The sequence below is a fragment of the Schistocerca serialis genome, chromosome 2, assembly GCF_023864345.2.
Source record: "Schistocerca serialis cubense isolate TAMUIC-IGC-003099 chromosome 2, iqSchSeri2.2, whole genome shotgun sequence".
Taxonomy (NCBI): Eukaryota; Metazoa; Arthropoda; class Insecta; order Orthoptera; family Acrididae; genus Schistocerca; species Schistocerca serialis.
This window is the reverse complement of record NC_064639.1, coordinates 629,853,772-629,877,020: the sequence shown is the minus strand read 5'-3', so window position 1 is coordinate 629,877,020 and position 23,249 is coordinate 629,853,772. Positions and strand designations below refer to the sequence as shown.

At 40.8% G+C, this 23,249-nt stretch overlaps 1 protein-coding gene across 1 annotated transcript; it reads right to left on the bottom strand.

The window, feature by feature from the left end:
* Positions 1-3,006: 3,006 nt before the first annotated feature.
* On the bottom strand, positions 3,007-21,298 carry LOC126455651 (greglin-like). Its single transcript, XM_050091417.1, has 3 exons — positions 21,167-21,298; positions 11,838-12,038; positions 3,007-3,322 (listed from the first exon to the last, which is right to left on the bottom strand). The coding sequence occupies exons 1-3, from the start codon at positions 21,192-21,194 to the stop codon at positions 3,165-3,167; spliced, it is 387 nt and encodes a 128-aa protein (XP_049947374.1). The 5' UTR covers positions 21,195-21,298; the 3' UTR covers positions 3,007-3,164.
* Positions 21,299-23,249: the final 1,951 nt, after the last annotated feature.

The window sequence follows — 23,249 nt, the reverse complement described above, 5'->3', positions numbered from 1 at the left end:
TTCTACAAGAATGTGGTGTTGACATCAAGCTGTCCACCACCTTCAACGACAGAGATGTTATTATCGACCTACTGTTTGTTGTACCTAATGTACGACCAAAATGATAACATACAATATTAATACATCATTTCAGTGTCTTGGCTTTACCGATAAATACTTCAAGGAAGCAAACTTCAGCTTGTCTCACTTGGTGTTGTGCTTCTGTAGAAAGATATGGACGTTTAGTGCAGCGATGTGCAACCCACTGTGCTACAACCATGATGCTATCCTTCCCATTCCTTTTTTAGTTCTTCTAAAAATGCTAAAGACTTATACACTGTGTGTGCACTTCATTTCAATTGATAATATGATCAGTTTTCCTAAACATGCTGAAGATTTATACAGTGTGTATGCACTTTATTTCATCTCTTAATGTGATCAGATCATGTAAAGATTCTGAAGAGTTCTACAGTGCGTCTGCACTTTATTTCACTTATTAATATGTTTAATTCTTATAAAAATGATAAAGACTTATACAGTGAGTGTGAACTTTGTTTGATTTGTTAATGTGATCAGTGCTCCTAAACATGCTAATGACTTTTACAGTGTGTGTGCACTTTATTTACTTTATTTCATTTCTTAATATGTTCTGTACTTAAATTATTTATGAATAGTGTTATATACATATATACACACACACACACACACACACACACACACACACACATATATATATATATATATATATATATATATATATATATGTGTGTGTGTGTGTGTGTGTGTGTGTAATTTGCAAGAAATGATTTTGTACTATTGTGTGTGTATATATATATATATATATATATATATATATATATATATATATATTCAGTGACTGTAAACTTATGTAAACTTAGTAAACTAAATAGGTTAGTAGGTTACAGTATAGAAAAATGTGTTGCTCGTGGCAAGTCCAATTGACTCACGATCGCTGCCAAATTTTTACCCCCATGTGGAAGGTTGTGTAAGAGGTCCATGACTAAGGTATTTATTGCTAGCGCAGTCGAGTAGATGTAACTTCGATGGATTGCTCACGCGCTGCCTGCGATATGTATGCTACAATAGAATTGCAGTCCAGAGAGCAGTGTCGGCAGCAGTAGGGATAGTAGCTTGCAGTCACGCGGTTGAGTCAGGTCGCTCTTAGAGATCAGTGGTCGAGTTGTATAGCTCACAGAGAGCACCTGTGTCCTGTATGGAAGTGCCATGGCGGGTCGTGCAGAACGATGGCGGTGCCTGAGCGATGTAGTATAAGGTAAAAGCAAAAATTATTATTTATTGACACGCGCATGTGTAATTTGCAAGAAATGATTTTGTAGTATTGTTATATCAAGTCCAATGTAAAACATTTTAAAAATATTTTTATAATAATCTTTCTTATAAAGATAACTTTTGACAGTCATTCATCTGAATTTAAAGATTTCAGTAAACTCTCCTATTCATGGTCATCCCAACTATTGTAAATAAAATCAGATGTTTTTCATACATAACGAAATCTAGTGGCCAGCATTGCACTGAGCTGTGCCAGAATGATTTCTTATAGGAGCAGATATATACACGTTATCCGGCAACTTCACTTAGGTAAGAATTTACACTTTATTCAGAATGACTTTTCAGGGCCATGACGCAGCACTACTGACGAGCAGATTTACCAGTTTAGATTCACAGTCAGTTAATTATTGAAAGGTTATATATGAGTCACATTTTTATTGCAAGGTTACCGAATTTATCTGTTGGGAGGTTACAAGGTATTTGAAGTAGTCATACTTGTATGAGAGTCGATAAGGGACAGGGGTTTGTTAATATTAAAGGAAACATATAGTTGAAAAAGAGTAAGAACTGAGCTCAATCCATTAATAGCAGATAATTATAATCCTGTCTGTAAGAAAAGTATCGTTTTTAAGTAAAATTTCGTACTCGATGACACTCACAGACGTACTGACAACGTTGTCTCTCTCTCTCGTTCACGCACATGTAACCATACACACATCCATATTGGTACATAAGCATGCGTATACGGAAGTCTTCTACGTAAATATTCGAACTGTAATATCCAGCCTACCTTTCGGAAGAAAGTGTGAAAATGTTTGTCGCCTTTTCAGCGCATTGAAAACGGAGTTCACTGTCATATATTTAAATTTTCGTAGCAAGTCACCAGCGATAATCAAATTTCAAGGATGTAGAATGTTATCTCGCAGGCAGTGATTTAATAAAGAGTTGCAGTTCGAAACATGGAACTTTGTCTGATATTCACTCAACGCACCCAGCACTTGTTCCAGAGAATTAACTTTTGTTGACGTTATACCGAAACTGGAAAGAAATTTAGTAGGTCATAGAAAAACATTGCTTATTGTTACCACAATTAACTGCGCAAAAATCAGCAGAAGAGAAGTTGAGTCTGAGTGTTAAACTGCTAAGTTTAAGTGACCTACACAGATGATTGTTACATGGTTATAATTGTCGAAATCGCTCGGTAATATTTAATTAGGTTCTTTTGTGTTTGTAAGTATGATAAGTAAAGAAAATACTGATGAGAGAAACGTTGTTCGAATGGAAGCGTGACGTTGCTCGTTTCCCTTAGATTCAATCGTGAGTGATGGAATATAAAATGTACGTGATGTTTACGGGTACTAGAGTATCGGCGTACACTCCCATGCAGTTTATGTAATTTCAAATTTAACAGGAAAGTTTAGTCAATTAATTATCCGTTACATGCTTGATGCTGCGTTTGAGACATTGCGGTTTAGCAGGTCAGCCATCCGATTTCGACGTAGTTTCACACATATGATCCACTGACGCTCGAGGACGGTTGTAGTGTCGTTAACAAGCAGCCCACCTTGACGTACAGTCAGTGCTGACATTTCTACAGTTAGAATAATATCTGATATATCCGAGGAATGCCATAATATTGTACTTCTAGCTACAAACACTACTGAGAATTGTATTCAAAGCTTGCACGGCTGTGTTGAAGTAGAGATGTAGCTAACATGGTGTTTCTAAAGCAATTTAATACGCAACAAAGATTAGTTCATTTACATTTGCTATTTACTGGACTCCAGAAGTAAGAGTTCTTCAGTTCTTCTGTAGAGAGTTGAACAAATCAGTCTCATTGCTTCGTTACGGATGAGTCGGTTGGAGCGGCTGCGCTACTCTGACGAGTAAGCTTCGTCGCTGCTTTCCTGTCGCTCCACCAACTTATGTTTCCAGCTGAGGGAGCGGGGCGGGATGACTGGAGGGTACATGGGGCACAGGTCCCACTGCGCGTCCCGCTGGCGGCACACGCTCTTCTCCCGTACAGTCAGCGCTGGAACCAAAGCGGGCCACATGTCAGGCAGCAATCACCCCCAAAACGACGAGAATTTTTTTAAAAAATCGGAAGCTCTACAAATTATTATTACAAAAAATGTCATAACAAATGTGATGATTCTAATACCACATATAGACCAAGAAGAAGCGAAGTTACCGAAATCAAAGAATTATAACAACAAGCTAGATATCATTAGGAGGACTCCCCGCCATCCATCTCACCCTTCTCCGTCTTCTTTCCATACAATTCGCATCATACCCTTAAGGACCACAAAGATTTACAAGAGATTGCTGTATGTTGTGGCAGGTGGCAGTTGACGCTAAATAATGAAACGTGTGAGCTGATCCACATGAGTTCCAAAAGAAATCCGTTGGAATTCTATTACTCGATAAATAGTACAATTCTCAATGCTGTCAATTCAACTAAGTACCTGGGTGTTAAAATTACGAACAACTTCAGTTGGAAAGACCACATAGATAATATTGTGGGGAAGGCGAGCCAAAGGTTGCGTTTCATTGGCAGGACACTTAGAAGATGCGACAATTCCACTAAAGAGACAGCTTACACTACATTCTTTCGTCCTCTGTTAGAATATTGCTGCGCGGTGCGGGATCCTTACCAGGTGGGATTGACGGGGAACATCCAAAGGGTGCAAAATAGGGCAGCTCATTTTGCATTATCACTTAATAGGGGAGAGCGTGTGGCAGGTATGATACGAGAGTTGGGATGGAAGTCATTAAAGCAAAGACATTTTTCGTCGCGGCGAGATCTATTTACGAAATTTCAGTTACCTACTTTCTCTTCCGAATGCGAAAATATTTTTTTGAGCCCAACCTACATAGGTAGGAATGATCATCAAAATAAAATAAGAGAAATCAGAGGTCGAACAGAAAGGTTTAGGTGTTCGTTTTTCCCGCGCGCTGTTGGGGAGTGGAGTGGTAGAGAGATAGCATGATTGCGGTTCGATGAACCTTCTGCCAAGCACTTAAATGTGAATTGCAGAGTAATCATGTAGATGTAGAACATTCGAGAATACTGCCCATCGCTAAACTGCATGCTGTCTGGTTGTGCCGCGGGGCTAGATACTGCTGGAAAATCATTAAAGCAAAGAAATGGGGCGCAAATGGGAAAATACACTGACATAAGCCACATGAAAAAGGGCAGACTTTTATGGCTCGTCACCTGGGAACTTGCATATCAGAAATAGCTTAACTAGTCAGCTGTTAACATGCTATACTCTAAAGCAAAAAGAACGACACACCACAGAGAGATTATCCCACGGACATCGGTAGATGAGATACACATGTACAGATAATCAAATGACTGCATTTCTGGAAAATTGGACGATGTATTCTAGAGGAATAGCTTCACAAATTGAGCAAGTCAATAACGGGTTGACCCATCTCTGGCCCTTATGAAAACAGTTATTCGGTTTGGCATTCATTGACAGAATTGTGGGATGTCCTCCAGAGGGATATTTTGACAAATTCTGTCCAAATCGTGCCTTAGGTGGTGAAAGTCCCAAGCTGGTTGGAGCGTCCTGCCCATAACGTTCCAAAAGTTGTCAGTTGGGGAGAAGTAAGCATAATAAACGTCGATTTCCTCTGAAACAAGCGTCTGTTGCACAGAGGTGACGAACATTAGGTGTATGGGAAGTATGCACAATCAATGCCGATTTTCTCTGAAACCGGGGGCCGTCGCACATTCGCACATTCGTGATTAAGAGGTCCGATATCCTCTTGGGAGACTGACAGTCGTTTGCTGTCAACACAAGGCAACATGCTCGCTGGAGTAGCGGACGGTGCCGGATTTAGAGATTCCGATCAACGCAGAGCTGCTGGGAGTGAAGAGCTGGCTGCTGTGGCGTGTTTACGGGCACAGCAGTAAGAAGAAGTTTGTACAGATTGACACTGGCCGTGGGAGCCTATGAACTTACATTTGTGATACTGTGATTTCAGGAGCATGATAGTTGATTCCTAGACCATCACATTCCCCTGACCTGTTCTCGACGAAGCACACCGACAAGTGGCCCGTAATGTGTAGCACCAGTGGCCTGTAATGTGTAGGAATTAAAGATCCGGTGCAAAGTATCTCCGAAAACCTACAAAGGAGTTGTCGAATCTATGTCATGCAGAATCTCTGCTGTATTGCCTTCCAAAGATAATGAAACACTCTTTGAAGGAGGCAATCTTGATGCTTCGCCTTGCCAGTCTATATTAGTAGATTTAAGTCCATGCTTAAGGGTACAGGAGGCAATAATGGTCGATATGCTTGGCCAAGATAGATACGAAGCCCACACCTACTACAGTAGTACAAGTTTATATGCCAACTAGCTCTGCAGATGACGAAGAAATTGAAGAAATGTATGATGAAATAAAAGAAATTATTCAGATTGTGAAGGGAGACGAAAATTTAATAGTCATGGGTGACTGTAATTCGAGTGTAGGAAAAGGGAGAGAAGGAAACATAATAGGTGAATATGGATTGGGGGACAGAAATGAAAGAGGAAGCCGCCTGGTAGAATTTTGCACAGAGCACAACATAATCATAACTAACACTTGGTTTAAGAATCATGAAAGAAGGTTGTATACATGGAAGAACCCTGGAGATACTATAAGGTCTCAGTTAGATTGTATAATGGTAAGAGAGAGATTTAGGAACCAGGTTTTAAATTGTAAGACATTTCCAGGGGCTGATGTGGACTCTGACCACAATCTATTGGTTATGAACTGTAGATTAAAACTGAAGAACCTGCAAAAAGGTGGGAATTTAAGGAGATGGGACCTGGATAAACTAAAAGAACCAGAGGTTGTACAGAGATTCAGGGAGAGCATAAGGGAGCAATTGACAGGACTGGGGGAAATAAATACAGTAGAAGATGAGTGGGTAGCTTTGAGGGATGAAGTAGTGAAGGCAGCAGAGGATCAAGTAGGTAAAAAGACGAGGGCTAGTAGAAATCCTTGGGTAACAGAAGGAATATTGAATTTAATTGATGAAAGGAGAAAATATAAAAATGCAGTAAGTGAAACAGGCAAAAAGGAATACAAACGTCTCAACAATGAGATCGACAGGAAGTGCAAAATGGCTAAGCAGGGATGGCTAGAGGACAAATGTAAGGATGTAGAGGCCTATCTCACTAGGGGTAAGATAGATACCGCCTACAGGAAAATTAAAGAGACCTTTGGAGATAAGAGAACGACTTGTATGAATATCAAGAGCTCGGATGGAAACCCAGTTCTAAGCAAAGAAGGGAAAGCAGGAAGGTGGAAGGAGTATATAGAGGGTCTATACAAGGGCGATGTACTTGAGGACAATATTATGGAAATGGAAGAGGATGTAGATGTAGATGAAATGGGAGATATGATACTGAGTGGAGAGTTTGACAGAGCACTGAAAGACCTGAGTCGAAACAAGGCCCCCGGAGTAGACAATATTCCATTGGAACTACTGACAGCCGTGGGAGAGCCAGTCCTGACCAAACTCTACCATCTGGTGAGCAAGATGTATGAAACAGGCGAAATACCCTCAGACTTCAAGAAGAATATAATAATTCCAATCCCAAAGAAAGCAAGTGTTGACAGATGTGAAAATTACCGAACTGTCAGCTTAATAAGTCACAGCTGCAAAATACTAACACGAATTCTTTACAGACGAATGGAAAAACTAGTAGAAGCCAACCTCGGGGAAGATCAGTTTGGATTCCGTAGAAACACTGGAACACGTGAGGCAATACTGACCTTACGACTTATCTTAGAAGAAAGATTAAGGAAAGGCAAACCTACGTTTCTAGCATTTGTAGATTTAGAGAAAGCTTTTGACAATGTTGACTGGAATACTCTCTTTCAAATTCTAAAGGTGGCAGGGGTAAAATACAGGGAGCGATAGTCTATTTACAATTTGTACAGAAACCAGATGGCAGTTATAAGAGTCGAGGGACATGAAAGGGAAGCAGTGGTTGGGAAGGGAGTAAGACAGGGTTGTAGCCTCTCCCCGATGTTGTTCAATCTGTATATTGAGCAAGCAGTAAAGGAAACAAATGAAAAATTTGGAGTAGGTATTAAAATTCATGGAGAAGAAATAAAAACTTTGAGGTTCGCCGATGACATTGTAATTCTGTCAGAGACAGCAAAGGACTTGGAAGAGCAGTTGAATGGAATGGACAGTGTCTTGAAAGGAGGATATAAGATGAACATCAACAAAAGCAAAACAAGGATAATGGAATGTAGTCTAATTAAGTCGGGTGATGCTGAGGGAATTAGGTTAGGAAATGAGGCACTTAAAGTAGTAAAGGAGTTTTGCTATTTGGGGAGCAAAATAACTGATGATGGTCGAAGTAGAGAGGATATAAAATGTAGACTGGCAAGGAAAGCGTTTCTGAAGAAGAGAAATTTGTTAACATCCAGTATTGATTTAAGTGTCAGGAAGTCATTTCTGAAAGTATTCGTATGGAGTGTAGCCATGTATGGAAGTGAAACATGGACGATAAATAGTTTGGACAAGAAGAGAATAGAAGCTTTCGAAATGTGGTGCTACAGAAGAATGCTGAAGATTAGATGGGTAAATCACATAACTAATGAGTAGTATTGAATAGGATTGGGGAGAAGAGAAGTTTGTGGCACAACTTGACCAGAAGAAGGGATCGGTTGGTAGGACATGTTCTGAGGCATCAAGGGATCACCAATTTAATATTGGAGGGAAGCGTGGAGGGTAGAAATCGTAGAGGGAGACCAAGAGATGAATACACTAAGCAGATTCAGAAGGATGTAGGTTGCAGTAGGTACGGGGAGATGAAAAAGCTTGCACAGGATAGAGTAGCATGGAGAGCTGCATCAAACCAGTCTCAGGACTGAAGACCACAACAACAACAACATGCTTGGTGACAGTATGAAACGTTGGACATTATGAAATTTCGCTGGGCGGTTGCCCGAGATATATTAATCAGTCTTTGAGAGCTCAACGAAAAGTTGCACGTTGTTATGACTGTCGAAGTAACTTTTACTGAATGCTACACTACACTCCGAAATAATACAGATACAGGACACTATTTTTCAATACAGTTACCAAGTCTCTGTTACCAGTGGTCGGTGCATTCTACATCTACATCTAAAACTACATACATACTCCACAATCCACCATACGGTGCGTGGCGGAGGGTAACTCGTACCACAAATATTATCTTCTCTCCCTGTTCCACTCCCAAACAGAACGAGGGAAAAATGACTGCCTATATGCCTCTGTACGAGCCCTAATCTCTCTTATCTTTTCTTTGTGGTCTTTCCGCGAAATGTAAGTTTGTGGCAGTAAAATTGTACTGCAGTCAACCTCAAATGCCGGTTCTCTAAATTTCCTCAGTAGCGATTCACGAAAAGAACGCCTCTTTTCCTCTAGAGACTCCCACCCGAGTTCCTGAAGCATTTCCGTAACACTCGCGTGATGATCAAACCTACCAGTAACAAATCTAGCAGCCCGCCTCTCAATTGCTTCTATATCCTCCCTCAACCCGACTTGATAGGGATCCTAAACGCTCGAGCTGTACTCAAGAATAGGTCGCACCAGCGTTGTATAAGCGGTCTCCTTTACAGATGATCCACATCTTCCAAAAATTCTACCAATGAACCGAAGACGACCATCGCCTTCCCCACAACTGTCATTACATGCTTGTCCCACTTCATATCGCTCTGAAATGTTACGCCCAAATATTTAATCGACGTGACTGCGTGAAGCGCTACACTACTAATGGAGTATTCAAACATTACAGGATTATTTTTCCTATTCATCTGCATTAATTTACATTTATCTATATTTAGAGTTAGCTGCCATTCTTCACACCAATCACAAATCATGTCCAAGCCATCTTGTATCCTTCTACAGTCACTCAACGACAATACCTTCCCGTACACCACAGCATCATCAGCAAACAGCCGCACATTGCTATCCATCCTATCCAAAATAGCATTTATGTAGATAGAATACAACTGCGGACCTACCACACTTCCCTGGGGCACTCCAAATGATACCCTCACCTCGGATGAACACTCACCATCGAGGACAACGTACTGGGTTCTATTACTTTAGAAGTCTTCGAGCCACTCACATACTTCGGAACCAATCCCATATGCTCGTACCTAAGTTAGGAGTCTGCAGTGGAGCACCGAGTCAAACGCTTTCTGGAAGTCAAGAAATATGGCATCCGTCTGATACCCTTCATCCATGGTTCTCTAGATATCATGTGAAAAAAGGGCGAGTTGCGTTTCGCAGGAGCGATGCTTTCTAAAGCCGTGCTGACGCATGGACAGCAATTTCTCTGTCTCAAGGAAATTCATTATATTCTAACTGGGAATATGTTCGAGAATCCTGCAACAAACCGATGTTCAGGATATTGGTCTGTAATTTTGAGGATCCGTCCTTCTACCCTTCTTATATACAGGCGTCACCTGCACTTTTTTCCAGTCGCTCGGAACTTTACGTTGGGCAAGAGATTCGCGATAAATGCAAGCTAAGTAAGGAGCCAATGTAGTAGAGTACTCTCTGCAAAACCGAATTGGGCAATTTATGTATTTTCAATCCATACAGCTGCATCACAATCCCAGGGATGTCTATCACTGTGTCCTCCATACTTGAATCGTTACGAGGCGCAAACGGCGGTATGTTTGTACGATCCTCCTGCGTGAAAGGTTTCTCAAATGGTAAATTTAAAATTTCAGCTTTCATTTTGCTGTCTAGCAGCAGGTCAGTATGTCGACGATAGAAATCGGCTGCTTGGTGAAGGAAACATGCGAAAACCGCTATGTGAACGTCCGCATCGTTGGAAAAGCTGTTCTTTCAGCTCGCCGAAGAAATGAAAATACAAGGTGAACCATCTGTACTTCAGGATAGATTAGCACCACCTACATCTGTGCTGCCTTCGTCAAATTTTTGGCATCCATTCATTACTGATGGACGCATCATTGGTCCAAATACGCAATAATGTGAAAAATTTATATATTTTACCCAAAAGAGTCGAATGATCCTGCGTACTTGATCTTTGGAGTATCGTTCAGTTGCTGCGACATTTCAGAAGCACACTCAGATGCACCTGCCATCAGTACAGCAGTAGAGCTGTTTGCAGGAAAGCTGACACACGCATTCTCTTCTGTCCATGCGCCACTCTTTTTGTGCTGCGATCTTAGGTGGGACGACATGCGTACCTTATTTTCTAAAATCCCTACCTATCCCACCTTCGATTTCGATATGCAGCCTTTTCCAAGTGGGGTCGAAGTGCGTTTGAACATTTCACAGACTAAAGATAATATGTTGATTATTTGACTTCCTTACATGTGAAGATACGGTTGACGTATTTAATTCTCCCGTACATAGCCACAAATCGATGTAAGATGTTTGGCAGGTCTGTCATTTCGTGTTAGGCTAAGGCACTTCATTTGAAAATGGCTATAATCTGAAGCAGATAACTGAATGTATCGATTATCATATTATTCATCACTTGTTTGCAGCTCTTGCAGTAGCCGAGTTTGCAGATAAAATTACAAAATATTGATTTTCGTAACTGGCGAACCTTGTATCCAATAATGATTATCGTGTCAGAAACAGACGACGGGCGAGGATGTTCTCATTTCGTGAATTCCATGCGACTGTGGCATGAACTTTCGTTCGTTTAATTTTCTGTACGCCTTAACGTCTGTATATTGTTTTTATAATAACTATAAATCTTGGAAATGCTTATAAAAACCCTAGTCAATAGACTGCTTAAAATTAATTTTCTTACAAGAAGTCCTTTGTAATGAAGGCAAGTAGTATACACAATATCATTTTTAGTATTCCAGGTATGAAACTTTTATTTCCCGTGCTAGTCTCGAACACCAGTTGGTTGTTATGTTAGTGCCCGATGCATGCACTTGCATGATTCATAATTTGAGATGGTCTGTACTTCCGATATATGTTTAGGAGCTACTGGAAATTTGTCCTTGTCCGTTCCTGCTAGTCAATTGGACCTTTTATTCGTATAATGTGCATTGTCTGAAGCTGAGAAATAAGAAGGAACACTAAATTGTTTATATTATCTCTCGTGCTTTGCCGCCATGAGTAAGAGGATGTTATTAGAGCCAGAATTTAAAATTTCTAAGAAGACGTCAAGAAATAAAATTATAAACAGCTGACCAGTTGCAATGGATAAACAATTCTTTACCTAGGTTTCGACAAATATAAATTTGTCTTCAGAAGGTGGCAATTTTACATTAGTAAGAACTAATGTACCATCGCCGTTTTTACAAATGTCGGCATAGATCCATTTGTCAAAAATGAAATACAGCCCTAGAATTAGGGTTTGTCACGTAAATATAAATTAGTACATGAAACTTGCAGAGCTCACAACCGACTCCATTGCAACTGGTCGGCTGTTTATAATTTTATTACGTGGAGCCGTTGCTGTCGTGCAGCTATGTTTAAAATATTGAAGACGTCAAGATTTTGATTTTCTGATGGTATTGCTGGTGTTATAACGTTCCGAGACACTCACACTTTCCCAGACGGCACTCGCACATGCGCTTGAAGCAGGAGTTGGTGAACCAGATGGTGTCACGCGGCCAGCCGCTCTCCGCGCAGACGGGCCGGTGGACAGAGGGGCAGGTGTCTGGACACGGCTCCTCCGTGGCCTCCGCGCTGGCAGCGCCCCACTCCCCGCTGCGGTCTGCACTGGAGGCGGACAGCAGTCCCAGGGCTGCGGGAAACACCGGAAGGCATCAGGCTGACAACTGGTCAGTGACGTAAAATTTAAGTGCTGTGGTAAGGTACATGTTTGAAGTTACGCTTCACATAAGGTAAAATCCTCGTTGGCAACGCATAGAAAATGTATGGCAATGTGAAATTCCCTTTCCAGCTAAGCCAGTGGTTTACAACCATTCTTAGATAATTACTCCTGAGTGCATTCAGACATTAGCTAGTATCCCCGCTTACCAGCCCCCCCCCCCCCTCGCACTCTCCCACTCCCCGCCTGTTGCCCTCTGCTCCCCATTCTGTTGCCCCCCTGCCGTCTGTTGTCCTCCATACCGTCCCCCCAAGTTTAGCACTTAACTGCAGAATGAAAGACTTATTGTACAGTCTTTTTTTTTAAATAATGAATTATGAATGACATTTAGAGTTTGTTTGTGTGTGTGTGTGTGTGTGTGTGTGTGTGTGTGTGTGTGTGTGTGTGTGTTTGTTTGTGTGTCTCTGTGTATGTGTTTGTGTGTTGTGCATTGAAAGTGCTACCTGCAGTTCTTTGTCAGATAAGAAAGCTAGTCATCCACAGTGAGGGTAGACACTTGTTACAAAACATCCTTTATTTCTCCTCTCTATTGCAGCACTTGCTTGACCTGCACAATACAATCCCATTTAAAATCAAAGGAAGTCAGATATGTGCAGTGTACTGACTGTTCGTAAATCATTTGACGGCTGCACTCCTTACTTCTGAACGAGCCGAAATTGGACGAGTTCAGGCCATTAATGCTTTGAATCTGAGCACTCTAATAATAATAATACCTTGTACAGCACTAGAGTAGCTCATACTTACTTACTGTTTGTGTTGTGCTGCTCATTTATTCATCTATCTGTTTCAAAGCGAGTAATGAAGCAATTTATGGACTACTGCAGGTACTATCTGCAACTTTTAGAAGACCTTTCCTTGAGATCTTTAGCTTTCGTTACATATACGTCTCACAAATATCATCAGCGCTGAATTGGACGGAGCACAATATACGTGTGTAACGGGTTGACTATTTGAGTGAACTGTAACCTCCACTACATTAATGCTAGTAACTGACAAAAAGTAATTATTCATAACTTGTAGTATCCATATTAGAGCCTTAAAAATGTGATGACAGTAATGACCTATTGAAAATAATTGACTTAAACATAATCGAATCGTTAAGTTTTTAACCCTCAGAAAATTTCATTTTAACCCTTAGGGTTTAATTACCACCGGGCTGGGAACCACTAAGCTAAACTGTAATTTTAGCTAAGTCTCCTACACATCGAAAAATCACCACCTTCTTAACAATTTCTCTTTCCATTTGAAAGAAAGGAGGAAGACAGGGTCACTTTGTAACTTACAATCTCCCTGGTTCATAGGAAAAATGACTGAAATAGAAATATCACTAGCCGCTGCCTACTACCGGAAAAACCTAAGACTTGGTGACTTCAATCCTGGAAGATAGAAATATACTTTTTTTATGTCTTTCCAGCGTGCCCTGATAGAGGTTCAGGCGTATCCCATGTTTCTATTTCTCCTTACTTACCACGTGTCGAATAGGCCCAGTCACATCAACACCGAACCATATGAATACACTCAAGGAAGATTACATCCAACAATTATAAGTCGTCGACCAAAAGTAAAGTGCATGCCATTCGTAAATTTCCGTAGGATTGTTCTCGCCATGTTGTGGGAGGAACTAATACCCAGCCCAACAAAAAAATTTGTAAAACGCAGTCTGTTTCGTAGTATTCTAAAGAAGTAGTCTCTCTCTCTCTCTCTCTCTCTCTCTCTCTCTCTCTCTACCAAAATCCCAAGCATCTGAAAAATAAGCTTTTCAAACTCCGGGCAGTGGGTATTGATGCATAAGAAGGTGATTAAGAACTGAACAAGTGTTAGCGCTCTGGTTATAGTCTTTCGCTGTGCTAAAGACATTTCCTCTATTGCAATCGTTAGTTGTAAGTTCAAAGGAATCAGTAAACCATCACAATCAAAATATAATGAAAAGGTCGAAATTAACTTCTCATGTTCGGATTTCAGTCAGGCAGAGTTTTTTAAAAAATCTCACTTCCATTGTAGAAATAATTTGTTTCACTGTTGCATTTTTGGACGTTGGACCATTATGAAGCAGCACTACAAAAGGTTTCGTTTCAGCACATGTCAGACTTTTAAATCATCGGACATGCACACTGCCGGTCGGGGTGGCCGAGCGGTTCTAGGTGCTACAGTCTGGAACCGCGCGACCGCTATGGTGACAGGTTCGAATCCTGCCTCGCTCATGGGTTTGTGTGATGTCCTTAGGTTAGTTAGCTTTAAGTAGTTCTAAGTTCTAGGGGACTGATGACCTCAGAAGTTAAGTCACATTGTGCTCTGAGCCATTTGAACCATTTTTTTTTTTTACATGTAGACGTGTCATCATCAGACTTATGACAATGACAAGTGACCTATACATGTCGGAGGATTTCAAAGCCTGACATGTGCTGAAGCTCAATGTTTGGCTGTACGACTTGATGATGTTCCAAAGGCCGAAATTGCGATCGTGAACTAAATTATTTCAGCAGTCGACGGAGCAAGTGTTTTAATTTTTTTACTGGAAATTCCTTGAAGACTGCTGTATTAGCTGTAAATTTACTGCAGATGAGTTACATAAAAAATCTATGCTGTCTGGGGTTATGAATCCGGATTTACAATACATCGCGAAACTCTTTAACCGCTTTAGCTATCCGTTCACGCAGTAAGTTCACTATACTGCACAACTAACAAAGAGCGACTGGGTTTTATGTATAGACGTATCATCTAGTACTTTCACCGCAAATAATCCGGAAACTGAAGGTGCTATTGATGTGCGGTTTTCACAGACTGGATTGGCAGTCAGAGGCTCGTATTGTTAGCTAGCTAACATATTGTAATAGTACTCAGCGTATTTTTTGTGTCAACATGCACTTTTTTAAATAGAACAATCCATATTGACATTAACAAAGTAGAAGAAGCGTAAATTACAATGTCAGTGCTGTTTGTTGCAGAATTCTAGTGCGAGTCGCTTACGAGATACCGTATTTAGGAACTTTCCCGCATTAACCTGTGGTAGCACACACTAAAACCCTAATTTCCCGTAACTTATCTTCGTGTTCCTTACGCGCAATGTATGTTGGCGGCGGTAGAAACGTTCGACAATCAGCTTCAAATGTCGGTTCTCTAAATTTTCTGAATAGTGTTTCTCAAAAACGAAGTCACCTTCCCTCCAGGGTTGCCCTTTTAAATTCCCTAAGCATCTCCGTAATACTTACATGTTGTTCTAACATACAGATAACAAATCTAGCATCACGTCTGAGTTACTTCGATGTCTTCCTTCAACCCGACATGATACGGATTCTTAACACTCGACAGTACTCAAGAATAGGTCGCACGAGAATCCTACAAGCGATCTCCCTCACACGAGAACCACGCTTCCCTAAAATTCTCCCAATAAACCGAGGTCGACCATTCGCCTTCCCTATTACGATTCTCACATACTCGTTCCACATCACATCGCTCTTCAGCGTTAGACCCAGATATTTAAACGATTTTACTGTATCAGGCAGGACACTAGTAGTACTGTATCCGAACATTACAGGTTTAATCTTCCTACCCATCCGCATTAACTTACATTTTCCCACATTTAGGGGCTAGCTGTCATTGATCATACCAACTGAAAATTTTGGCCGCTTATACCTGTATCTTCAAGCTGTCAGTCGAACTCCACACCTTACCGCACAACACAGTATCGTCATCAAAAAACCGCAGATTGTTGACCACCCTGTCCGCCAAATTATTTATGTACATAGAAAACAGCGGTCCTATCACACTTCCCTGGGGCACTCGTTGTTCCTGATAAGCACTCGCCATCGAGGATAACATACTGGAGTCTACAATCTGCACCTTCAGTGTTCCACCTATGAAAAAAAAAATTGTTCAAATGGCTCTGAGCACTATGGAACTTATCTACTGCGGTCATCAGTCACCTAGAATGTAGAACTACGTAAACCTAACTAACCTAAGGACATCACACACATCCATGACCGAGGCAGGATTCCAACCTGCGACCGTAGTGGTGGCACGGTTCCAGACTGCAGGGCCTAGAACCGCACGGCCACTCTCGCCGGCGTTCCACCTATGAAAAATGGACCTACAAGCTGAACGTTTACACTCCATGGGCTGTGCCGTATCACCTGACGAAGCCAACGAGGCCTCTCAACAGACTAATAGTGCATGTTTCGGCGGTTTACCTTGCCATGATCGACTAAGCAACATACGTGGTACATCTGGAGTATCCTGTCTTAAAGCCCATATACAGAAGTTAATACGACTCTTACAATCGCTTCCACGCATCTCTTGATGGGGAGAGATGTGACAGGGATGGAAGGAAGGACGACGGAGAACGCGTAGAACACTCCTTTGACTCATGCCCCCGCCTTCTCATGCGATTGCGCGGGATATAACGTTTGGAGGACTGTAACAGCAGAAAGAACATTAATTTCCCTCTCTTTTGTCGTCAATTGTTTCCTTCTGTTACGTTATCTAGGTGTTAAATTTTTGCTTTGGTAAATCTCATCGTCCACTCACGACCTATTGCTTCGGCCTTAGACTGTTACAAAATGACTGACGAGCATGCCGCAATACGCTCAAGGAGCACACAAGCACACCAAGCAAACATAACAATATTGAGCCTAGCAACTACGCAGGCTGAATGGTACAAGCAATTGTTGGATTGTAGACTTTCCAAAATACGGTATCTCGTTAACGACTCGCCCTAAAATCCTGCAACGAGCACCACTAACACACTACTTTACCCGAATTCTATGACAATAAAAGCTATCATATCCACCGTTGACTGTACAAATAATGGATTTCACTATTGCAATTTCGGCCTTTGAGCAATCGTCAAGTAGTACTGCAAAGCATTTTGCTTCAGCACATGTCAGACCTTAAAATCCTCAGACATATATCGTCCACGTCTCATCGTCAGAAGCATGATGATGACATGTATACATCTCAAAGGATTTTAAGGGCTGACATCTGCTCAAGCAAAATATTCTGCAGTACCGTCTGACAATGTCATAAAAGCCGAAACGGCAATAGTGAAAAAAATTATCTTTTCAGTCAACTGCGGATATGATGTCTTTCATGAAATTCTACTTGGCTTTGAAATCGTACCACGAGAAGTTGCAGTACATACCGGGTGCAAACGGTGTAAGGTGCCAAAATTTTACAGACGGTGCATGTTGGTGTGCCTGACAGAGAGGTAACGAAATATCGTTGTATCATGTTCTTTATTTTGTATTCCTAAAAGACAGATATTTGTAGGATTGATAGTAGACCCATTTCTGATTTCATTTTCAACTGATGGTACAGGAGCTTGCTTATATGTTACCCACATTGACACGGGTGTCCATGAAAGGTAACGGACGTACCAGAGTATTGGAAGCATTGGACGTGTATAAGGACGCGGAGGTGGCGATCACGTGCAACCGAAACAAGCACTGTAAACAGTCACTGTGTTGTCACGAACTTGTAGTTAGTTTTTCGTGAACAATGAATAAAGTACAACCAAATGTTTACTCTTTTACGGCATTGCCATGACGAAGATCGTGGTAGTAAAGAAAAGCTATCATCAAATATAATGTGTTTCCCTTAGTACAAACTCAGCGAATTACATGGTAATTGCTTCATCCTTTCAGCACAATACCATGCGAATTTTCCATTTGTACAAAAGACCCGTAACGAAAATGAAACCTACATTACTCGTTCCCTCTTACGCCAATGCTACATAAGCGTTCAAAATTCCCACCATTCGATTCTACACGTGCTTTGTTAAGGCGTACCTAGTTTCGTCACACTTGTTCACACATGCACATTTGCCTTTGTGATGCTGGTGTTACAGAAAATCTTCTGCTTCGGTTCGTCTAAATTATTTACTTACTAAGCATAAGTAAGTTCCTTTATACAGCACGAAAAGTAACAATCCAGTGAATTTGAATCATGACTGTGTGCTGCCCATTGACTTCGACCAGACCGTCCTCTCCATCGTCCTGAAAATTGCCTATTCAAAAATCTTTGTATTCTGTTACCAACGTGAGATGGCGCAACACCGTGGAGGAACCACGTGTTACGACGTACGGCTAACAAATCTCTTCTAATAATGTTGGTAGCAGGGTTTCCTCTAGAATGGTTCGAGAATTGTTAAGTCAATCGTATTGGTAAAACATAAAGCCCAGTAACGTAATCGTCGATTATACCCACCCATACTTCAACGCAGAAGCAGCGCTGAAAGTGTGTTGTTACTATTTCGCGTCGATTGTGTGCAACCCACGTTTGCATGTTATGGAAAGTAATTATTCAGTGACGAGTGAAATGCGCTTCATCTGTGATGAGTATTTTGTTTACAAAATCATGCCGCACCCTTTGTAACAAACGTCGTGATGAGAAATCTTGCTCTTTCAACACTTGTAAATGTTGAATTTGGTAAGGCCACAGACGCTCCTCTTTCAAATTGCTATGACAGACAGTGTGCGGTGCACTCACTTGGCGGGCGGCGCTGCTTGAAAAACGTGAAGAAATCGGAAAAGGAATCATTCACCGTTTGGTGAAACGAAAAGCAACGGTGGCAAAACGACGAGTGTAACAGAAAATCCACAGCTAAATAGAGAGGAAAGAGCGGATAGATGGGAAGAGTACACTTAAGGGCCCTATGAGAAGGAAGATGAAACAGGAGTAATTTCTGAATTAGATTTGAAAGAGCTTTGTGAAACTTATGACCAAACAAGGCAGAAGGGATGGGCGACAATCCGTCAGAATTTTTATAGTGATGGCGAGCATCACGCTGGTGTGTAGATACGCCATCCGACTTCCAGAAACACATCACTCACACGATTTCAAAGTTTGCAAGAGTCGACTTGGGTGAGAATTACGCACAATCAGCTTAACAGCTCATGCATTGAAGTTGCTGAAAAGAATAATATGCCGTAGAATGGAAAAGAAAATTGGGGATGCGTTAGATGACGATCCGTTAGGAATTACATAAATTAAAGAAGCCAGAGAGTCAATTGTGACATTGCGGTTGGTAATGGAAGGAAGACTAAAGAAAAATCAAGTACTTTCATAGGATCTCTCGAACTGGCAAAAGCGTTCGATAGTATGAGGTGGTGCTAAATGTTCTAAATCTGAGGATGAGGGTATGCAATACTGAGAGGCGGATAGTGTGCAACATAAGAACCATGAAATAATAAGGCTGGAAGATGAAGAACGAAGGACTCCAGTTAAAAAGGGTGTAATACGGGAGTGTAGTCTTTCCCCCCTGCTGTTCAATCTGTACATCGAAGAAACAATTATGGAATTAAAAAAAAGGTTCAGGAATGGAATTAAAATTTAAGGTGAAAGTATATCAATGATACGATTCGGAAATGACACTGCTATCCTCAATGAAAGTCATGAAGAATTATATCCTCTGCTGAATGGAAAGAGAAGTCTAATGAGCACAGAGTATGGATTGAGAGTAAACCGAAGATAGACGAAACCAATGGGAAGTAGGAGAAATGAGAACTGTTAGAAACTTGAGAGCGAGATGAAAATGAAGCTAATAAATTCTGTTACTTATGCAGAAAAATAACCACCGACATAGGAGCAAGGAGGATATCAAAAGGAGTCTAATATTGACAAAAAAGGCATTCCTGGCCAACAGAAGTCGACTAGTATCAACTTAGCGATTAATTTTAGAAAAAAGTTCGGAAAATGTACGTCTGGAGCTCAGCGTGGTATGGCAGTGAAACATGGACTGTGGGAAAATCGCAATGGAAAAGAACTGAAGCATTTCAGATGTGGTGTTACAGACGAATGTTGTAAATTAGGTGGGTGGACGAGGTTGTGCACAGGATCAGAAAGGAAAGGATTACGTGAAATACATTCACATGAAGAAGGAACAAGATGATAGGACACCTGTTAAGACATCAGGGGATTTTACATGGTCTTGATGGAGCTGTAGAGGGCAAAAGCTGTAGAGGAAGACAGAGACTGGAATACATCCAGCCGATAACTGATGACAGAGGTTGCAAGTGATACTCTAAGATGAAGAGTTTGACACAGAAGATGAATTCGTGATGGGGAGCATCAAACCACACAGATGTCTGACGACTGAGAAAAAAGTACTGTTGTCGACGCCAAGCGAAAAATTTGATAAAAGGGAACTGTCACTACTGTTTCAAGCATACAACAACGGTGATGAAAGATATTTGGGCAAACACAGCCATGTATGTGTATTTTACTAGAGGGCATGAGCTGTTAAACATAAATTTGAGATCATGCTTATCTGAAGCTCATGAGAGTACAATGCTTTCTCTTTCGATAAACTGAAGGATTTGTTTGTTTTACGTAGTACTGCATTGATTACTGTCAAGCACAATGTGAAATCTTTGATGACTAAACGATAATGCGAAAATTTTCTTGTTATATACACAATCTGCTTCCAAGCAGGTAGAATTTTAGAAATTAATGTGCAGTTCTATACAGAAATAATTGTTTATCTGAGACAGTGATTTGCCCACGTGATAATTGCCTTTATTTTAAATAATAGATTTATGAACACTTTTTGCACGCCTCACGAATAATCCGTTTTTGTAGATAAGAGACATTTGTTTCACCCTTGACAGGGAATTATTGACAGTATTTACCGGTGTGTCGTGTGTCGTGTGTTGTGTGTGTGTTTGAGAGAGAGACCGAGAGAGGGGCGTTCGGGTGATTTAGGACGTAGTGATTGCAGTAAAACACCCTTCTCAACATGTGGTTCGATTCTCTATTCAGCTGTCTTCTTGTTAGCAAAGGGTCTGCGCATATCATTTTAGGTGGATACATGCTTGTGCAGACTAACGAAGATCGCGTTGTGTTTAACGCTGACGGAGTCATTACAGTACTAAAAATTATTTACAGTTTTATTAGCTGAGTCCTATGTACCGAACGAGAACAGAGAATTTTACCGGATGACAAGACCATGCATTTTCTTATTGGAGAAGCTTGCCCGATGTAAGACATACAGGTACTGAAGAAAACTTGCTACCTGGTAGATTACGTGCAGCGTCCCCCCTACTTACCTGCGACACAAAGCAGTGCTAGCCTCATATTGTCCAGCTGTCGGCAGCGTGCTCGGTATCAGGCAGAGGTCGCTCCTTTTATGCAACAGCTGCTGTCCTCTCCGTAAGCTGTTTCTCACGAGGCAGATAACCTCTCATTAGCAGCAGACGTCGCTTGACGTGAACGGACGGTGTTTCAGCTGCCTTATGGGTCAAAGAGCCGAATTTGTGATATAATGGCATACATTTATCCGTCAGACTGCACATCTGAAGGTGCCAGCTACTCGCACTATAATACACATCACAGCTTCTCGTAATTCAATAAGCGATATAATGAAACGAATGAAGAAGTCGACATTTCTTGTCAGAGTGACAACACCACACTTCATACTTTCTCCTAATTCCTAACAGAAATAATGAAACGAAGTAACAAGTAGACATGCATTGTTCAAAAATAGATAGGTATTCGAGCTAACGTGCATCAGGAGAGGTCTATAGAAATGCTGGACTAGGGGGAAGGACAAGTTTGTAGTAGACCTACAATTTATTCAGAAATATTTTGCTTTACTTTTTGTTGCCGTTGAAGCGTTGTCAACGATGTGACGATGTGACATAACTAAGGCGAGGAACGTACTCATGAATGACAATCTAGGGAAAACAAGCTTCAATAGTCAGTGTCACATAAACCAGTCTTCATTGTCGACAACCAGCTTCAAAAATTGTAACTGTCATCTTCTATTCGAAAAACTGTTGCTATAAAACGTGTTCCACCATGTGGTGGATAAAATATAGTACCTTATACCTAGGTTTGTCGACAGTAAAATCCATTTCATTTAAAAAGCACCTAGTACACATGGAAATGTTCGCATACGTAGCACCCAGACAGGTTTGTTAATTTTTAAAACACGCAATATTCAATTAAATGGAATTTATGTTATCTTGGTTAGTGAAAGTTTCTTCCCAAATAAAACATGGATCGCTCTTTCCAAATTCTTTGTATGAGAAAATTCTGTCTGAATGACAAACACAACGGTATATAAATGAAGTTAATGCAGTAAGTACTTAATAGGAACTGATGAGGAACCAGAAATTTGTACAATTGTGAAGAGTAAGCGTTATCGCATTACCTACCTTACATAACATTATCTGCCAACAGTTTGTGGCGTAAGGCTATAAGTGAACAAATGCTGGTCCACCGCTGCTGAGTCCAACAATCATAAATATAGCTTCGGTACAGTCACTATTTAATGTTATTTAAATTTTAAAGTACTGTGGTAAATGGCTCCTGAATATGCTAAAGTGTGTCGCACTGCAGTAAATCGTATGCTACAAATAAACATCCATGAAGTTACGGACGAGCTACGTCGTAATTACTCAAATGTTTATGGAATGAAACTGATATTTCGTGACATAGACTAATAAGTAGCATATTGAACGGAAACTCTGCTTTTCAAACGTAGAGCAAAATTGATATGTTATTCACAGTTTCAGAATCGAAGAACGGATCACATAATCCGGAAAGAGGAAATTAAAAATTAATTTCGTATTAACTTTAGTTAAATTCACACGTATAGCTTTGCAAAATAATATGTACCGAGCCTTACGCATTGAAGTATTCCAATACTTAAGTTAAGAATTACACATTCAGGTAGGAATCTTCGTCTTAGTGCATTAACTCCAGCAGCGCTTGCATTAGAAAATACGCTCACGAAACAGTATCATTTGCTTTAACTAGTATTTCAATACGGGTTTGCAACGTATCACTGGAAGAGACCCTGCTGCTGAATAACAGTGGGAGGAGTGCAATTTACCTTCAGTTGTAGTGCCGGCCTAAAGATCTGTTGATTGCTTCTGCATTTTACCCATACGTGTTCTTGTTAACACAGGTGTGCAGGTAGTTTAACGCATTTAGAAGAGTTGTATGGCGCAGTAAAGGGTTGGTACCGTCTTACCGCATTAATTTATTTGGCTTCTATTTACAAAACTAATTTATGTTTAAGTCAACCAACTTTTATTCCATCAGGAACCGTTGTGCACAGCGACCGTATACTATAAGTAAGGAGAGGCATCCAGTACTTAGTTGCACACCCATTAGCATTTATTA

What these genes read in the sequence shown, in the direction of transcription:
- LOC126455651 (XM_050091417.1), bottom strand. Translation starts at nt 21,194, where the DNA reads ATGAGGCTAGCACTGCTTTGTGTCGCAG. An exon ending in AGCACTGCTTTGTGTCGCAG is followed by an intron (nt 12,039 to 21,166) that starts GTAAGTAGGGGG and finishes TGTTTCCCGCAG; the next exon opens with CCCTGGGACTGCTGTCCGCC. An exon ending in CGAGTGCCGTCTGGGAAAGT is followed by an intron (nt 3,323 to 11,837) that starts GTGAGTGTCTCG and finishes CTTTGGTTCCAG; the next exon opens with CGCTGACTGTACGGGAGAAG.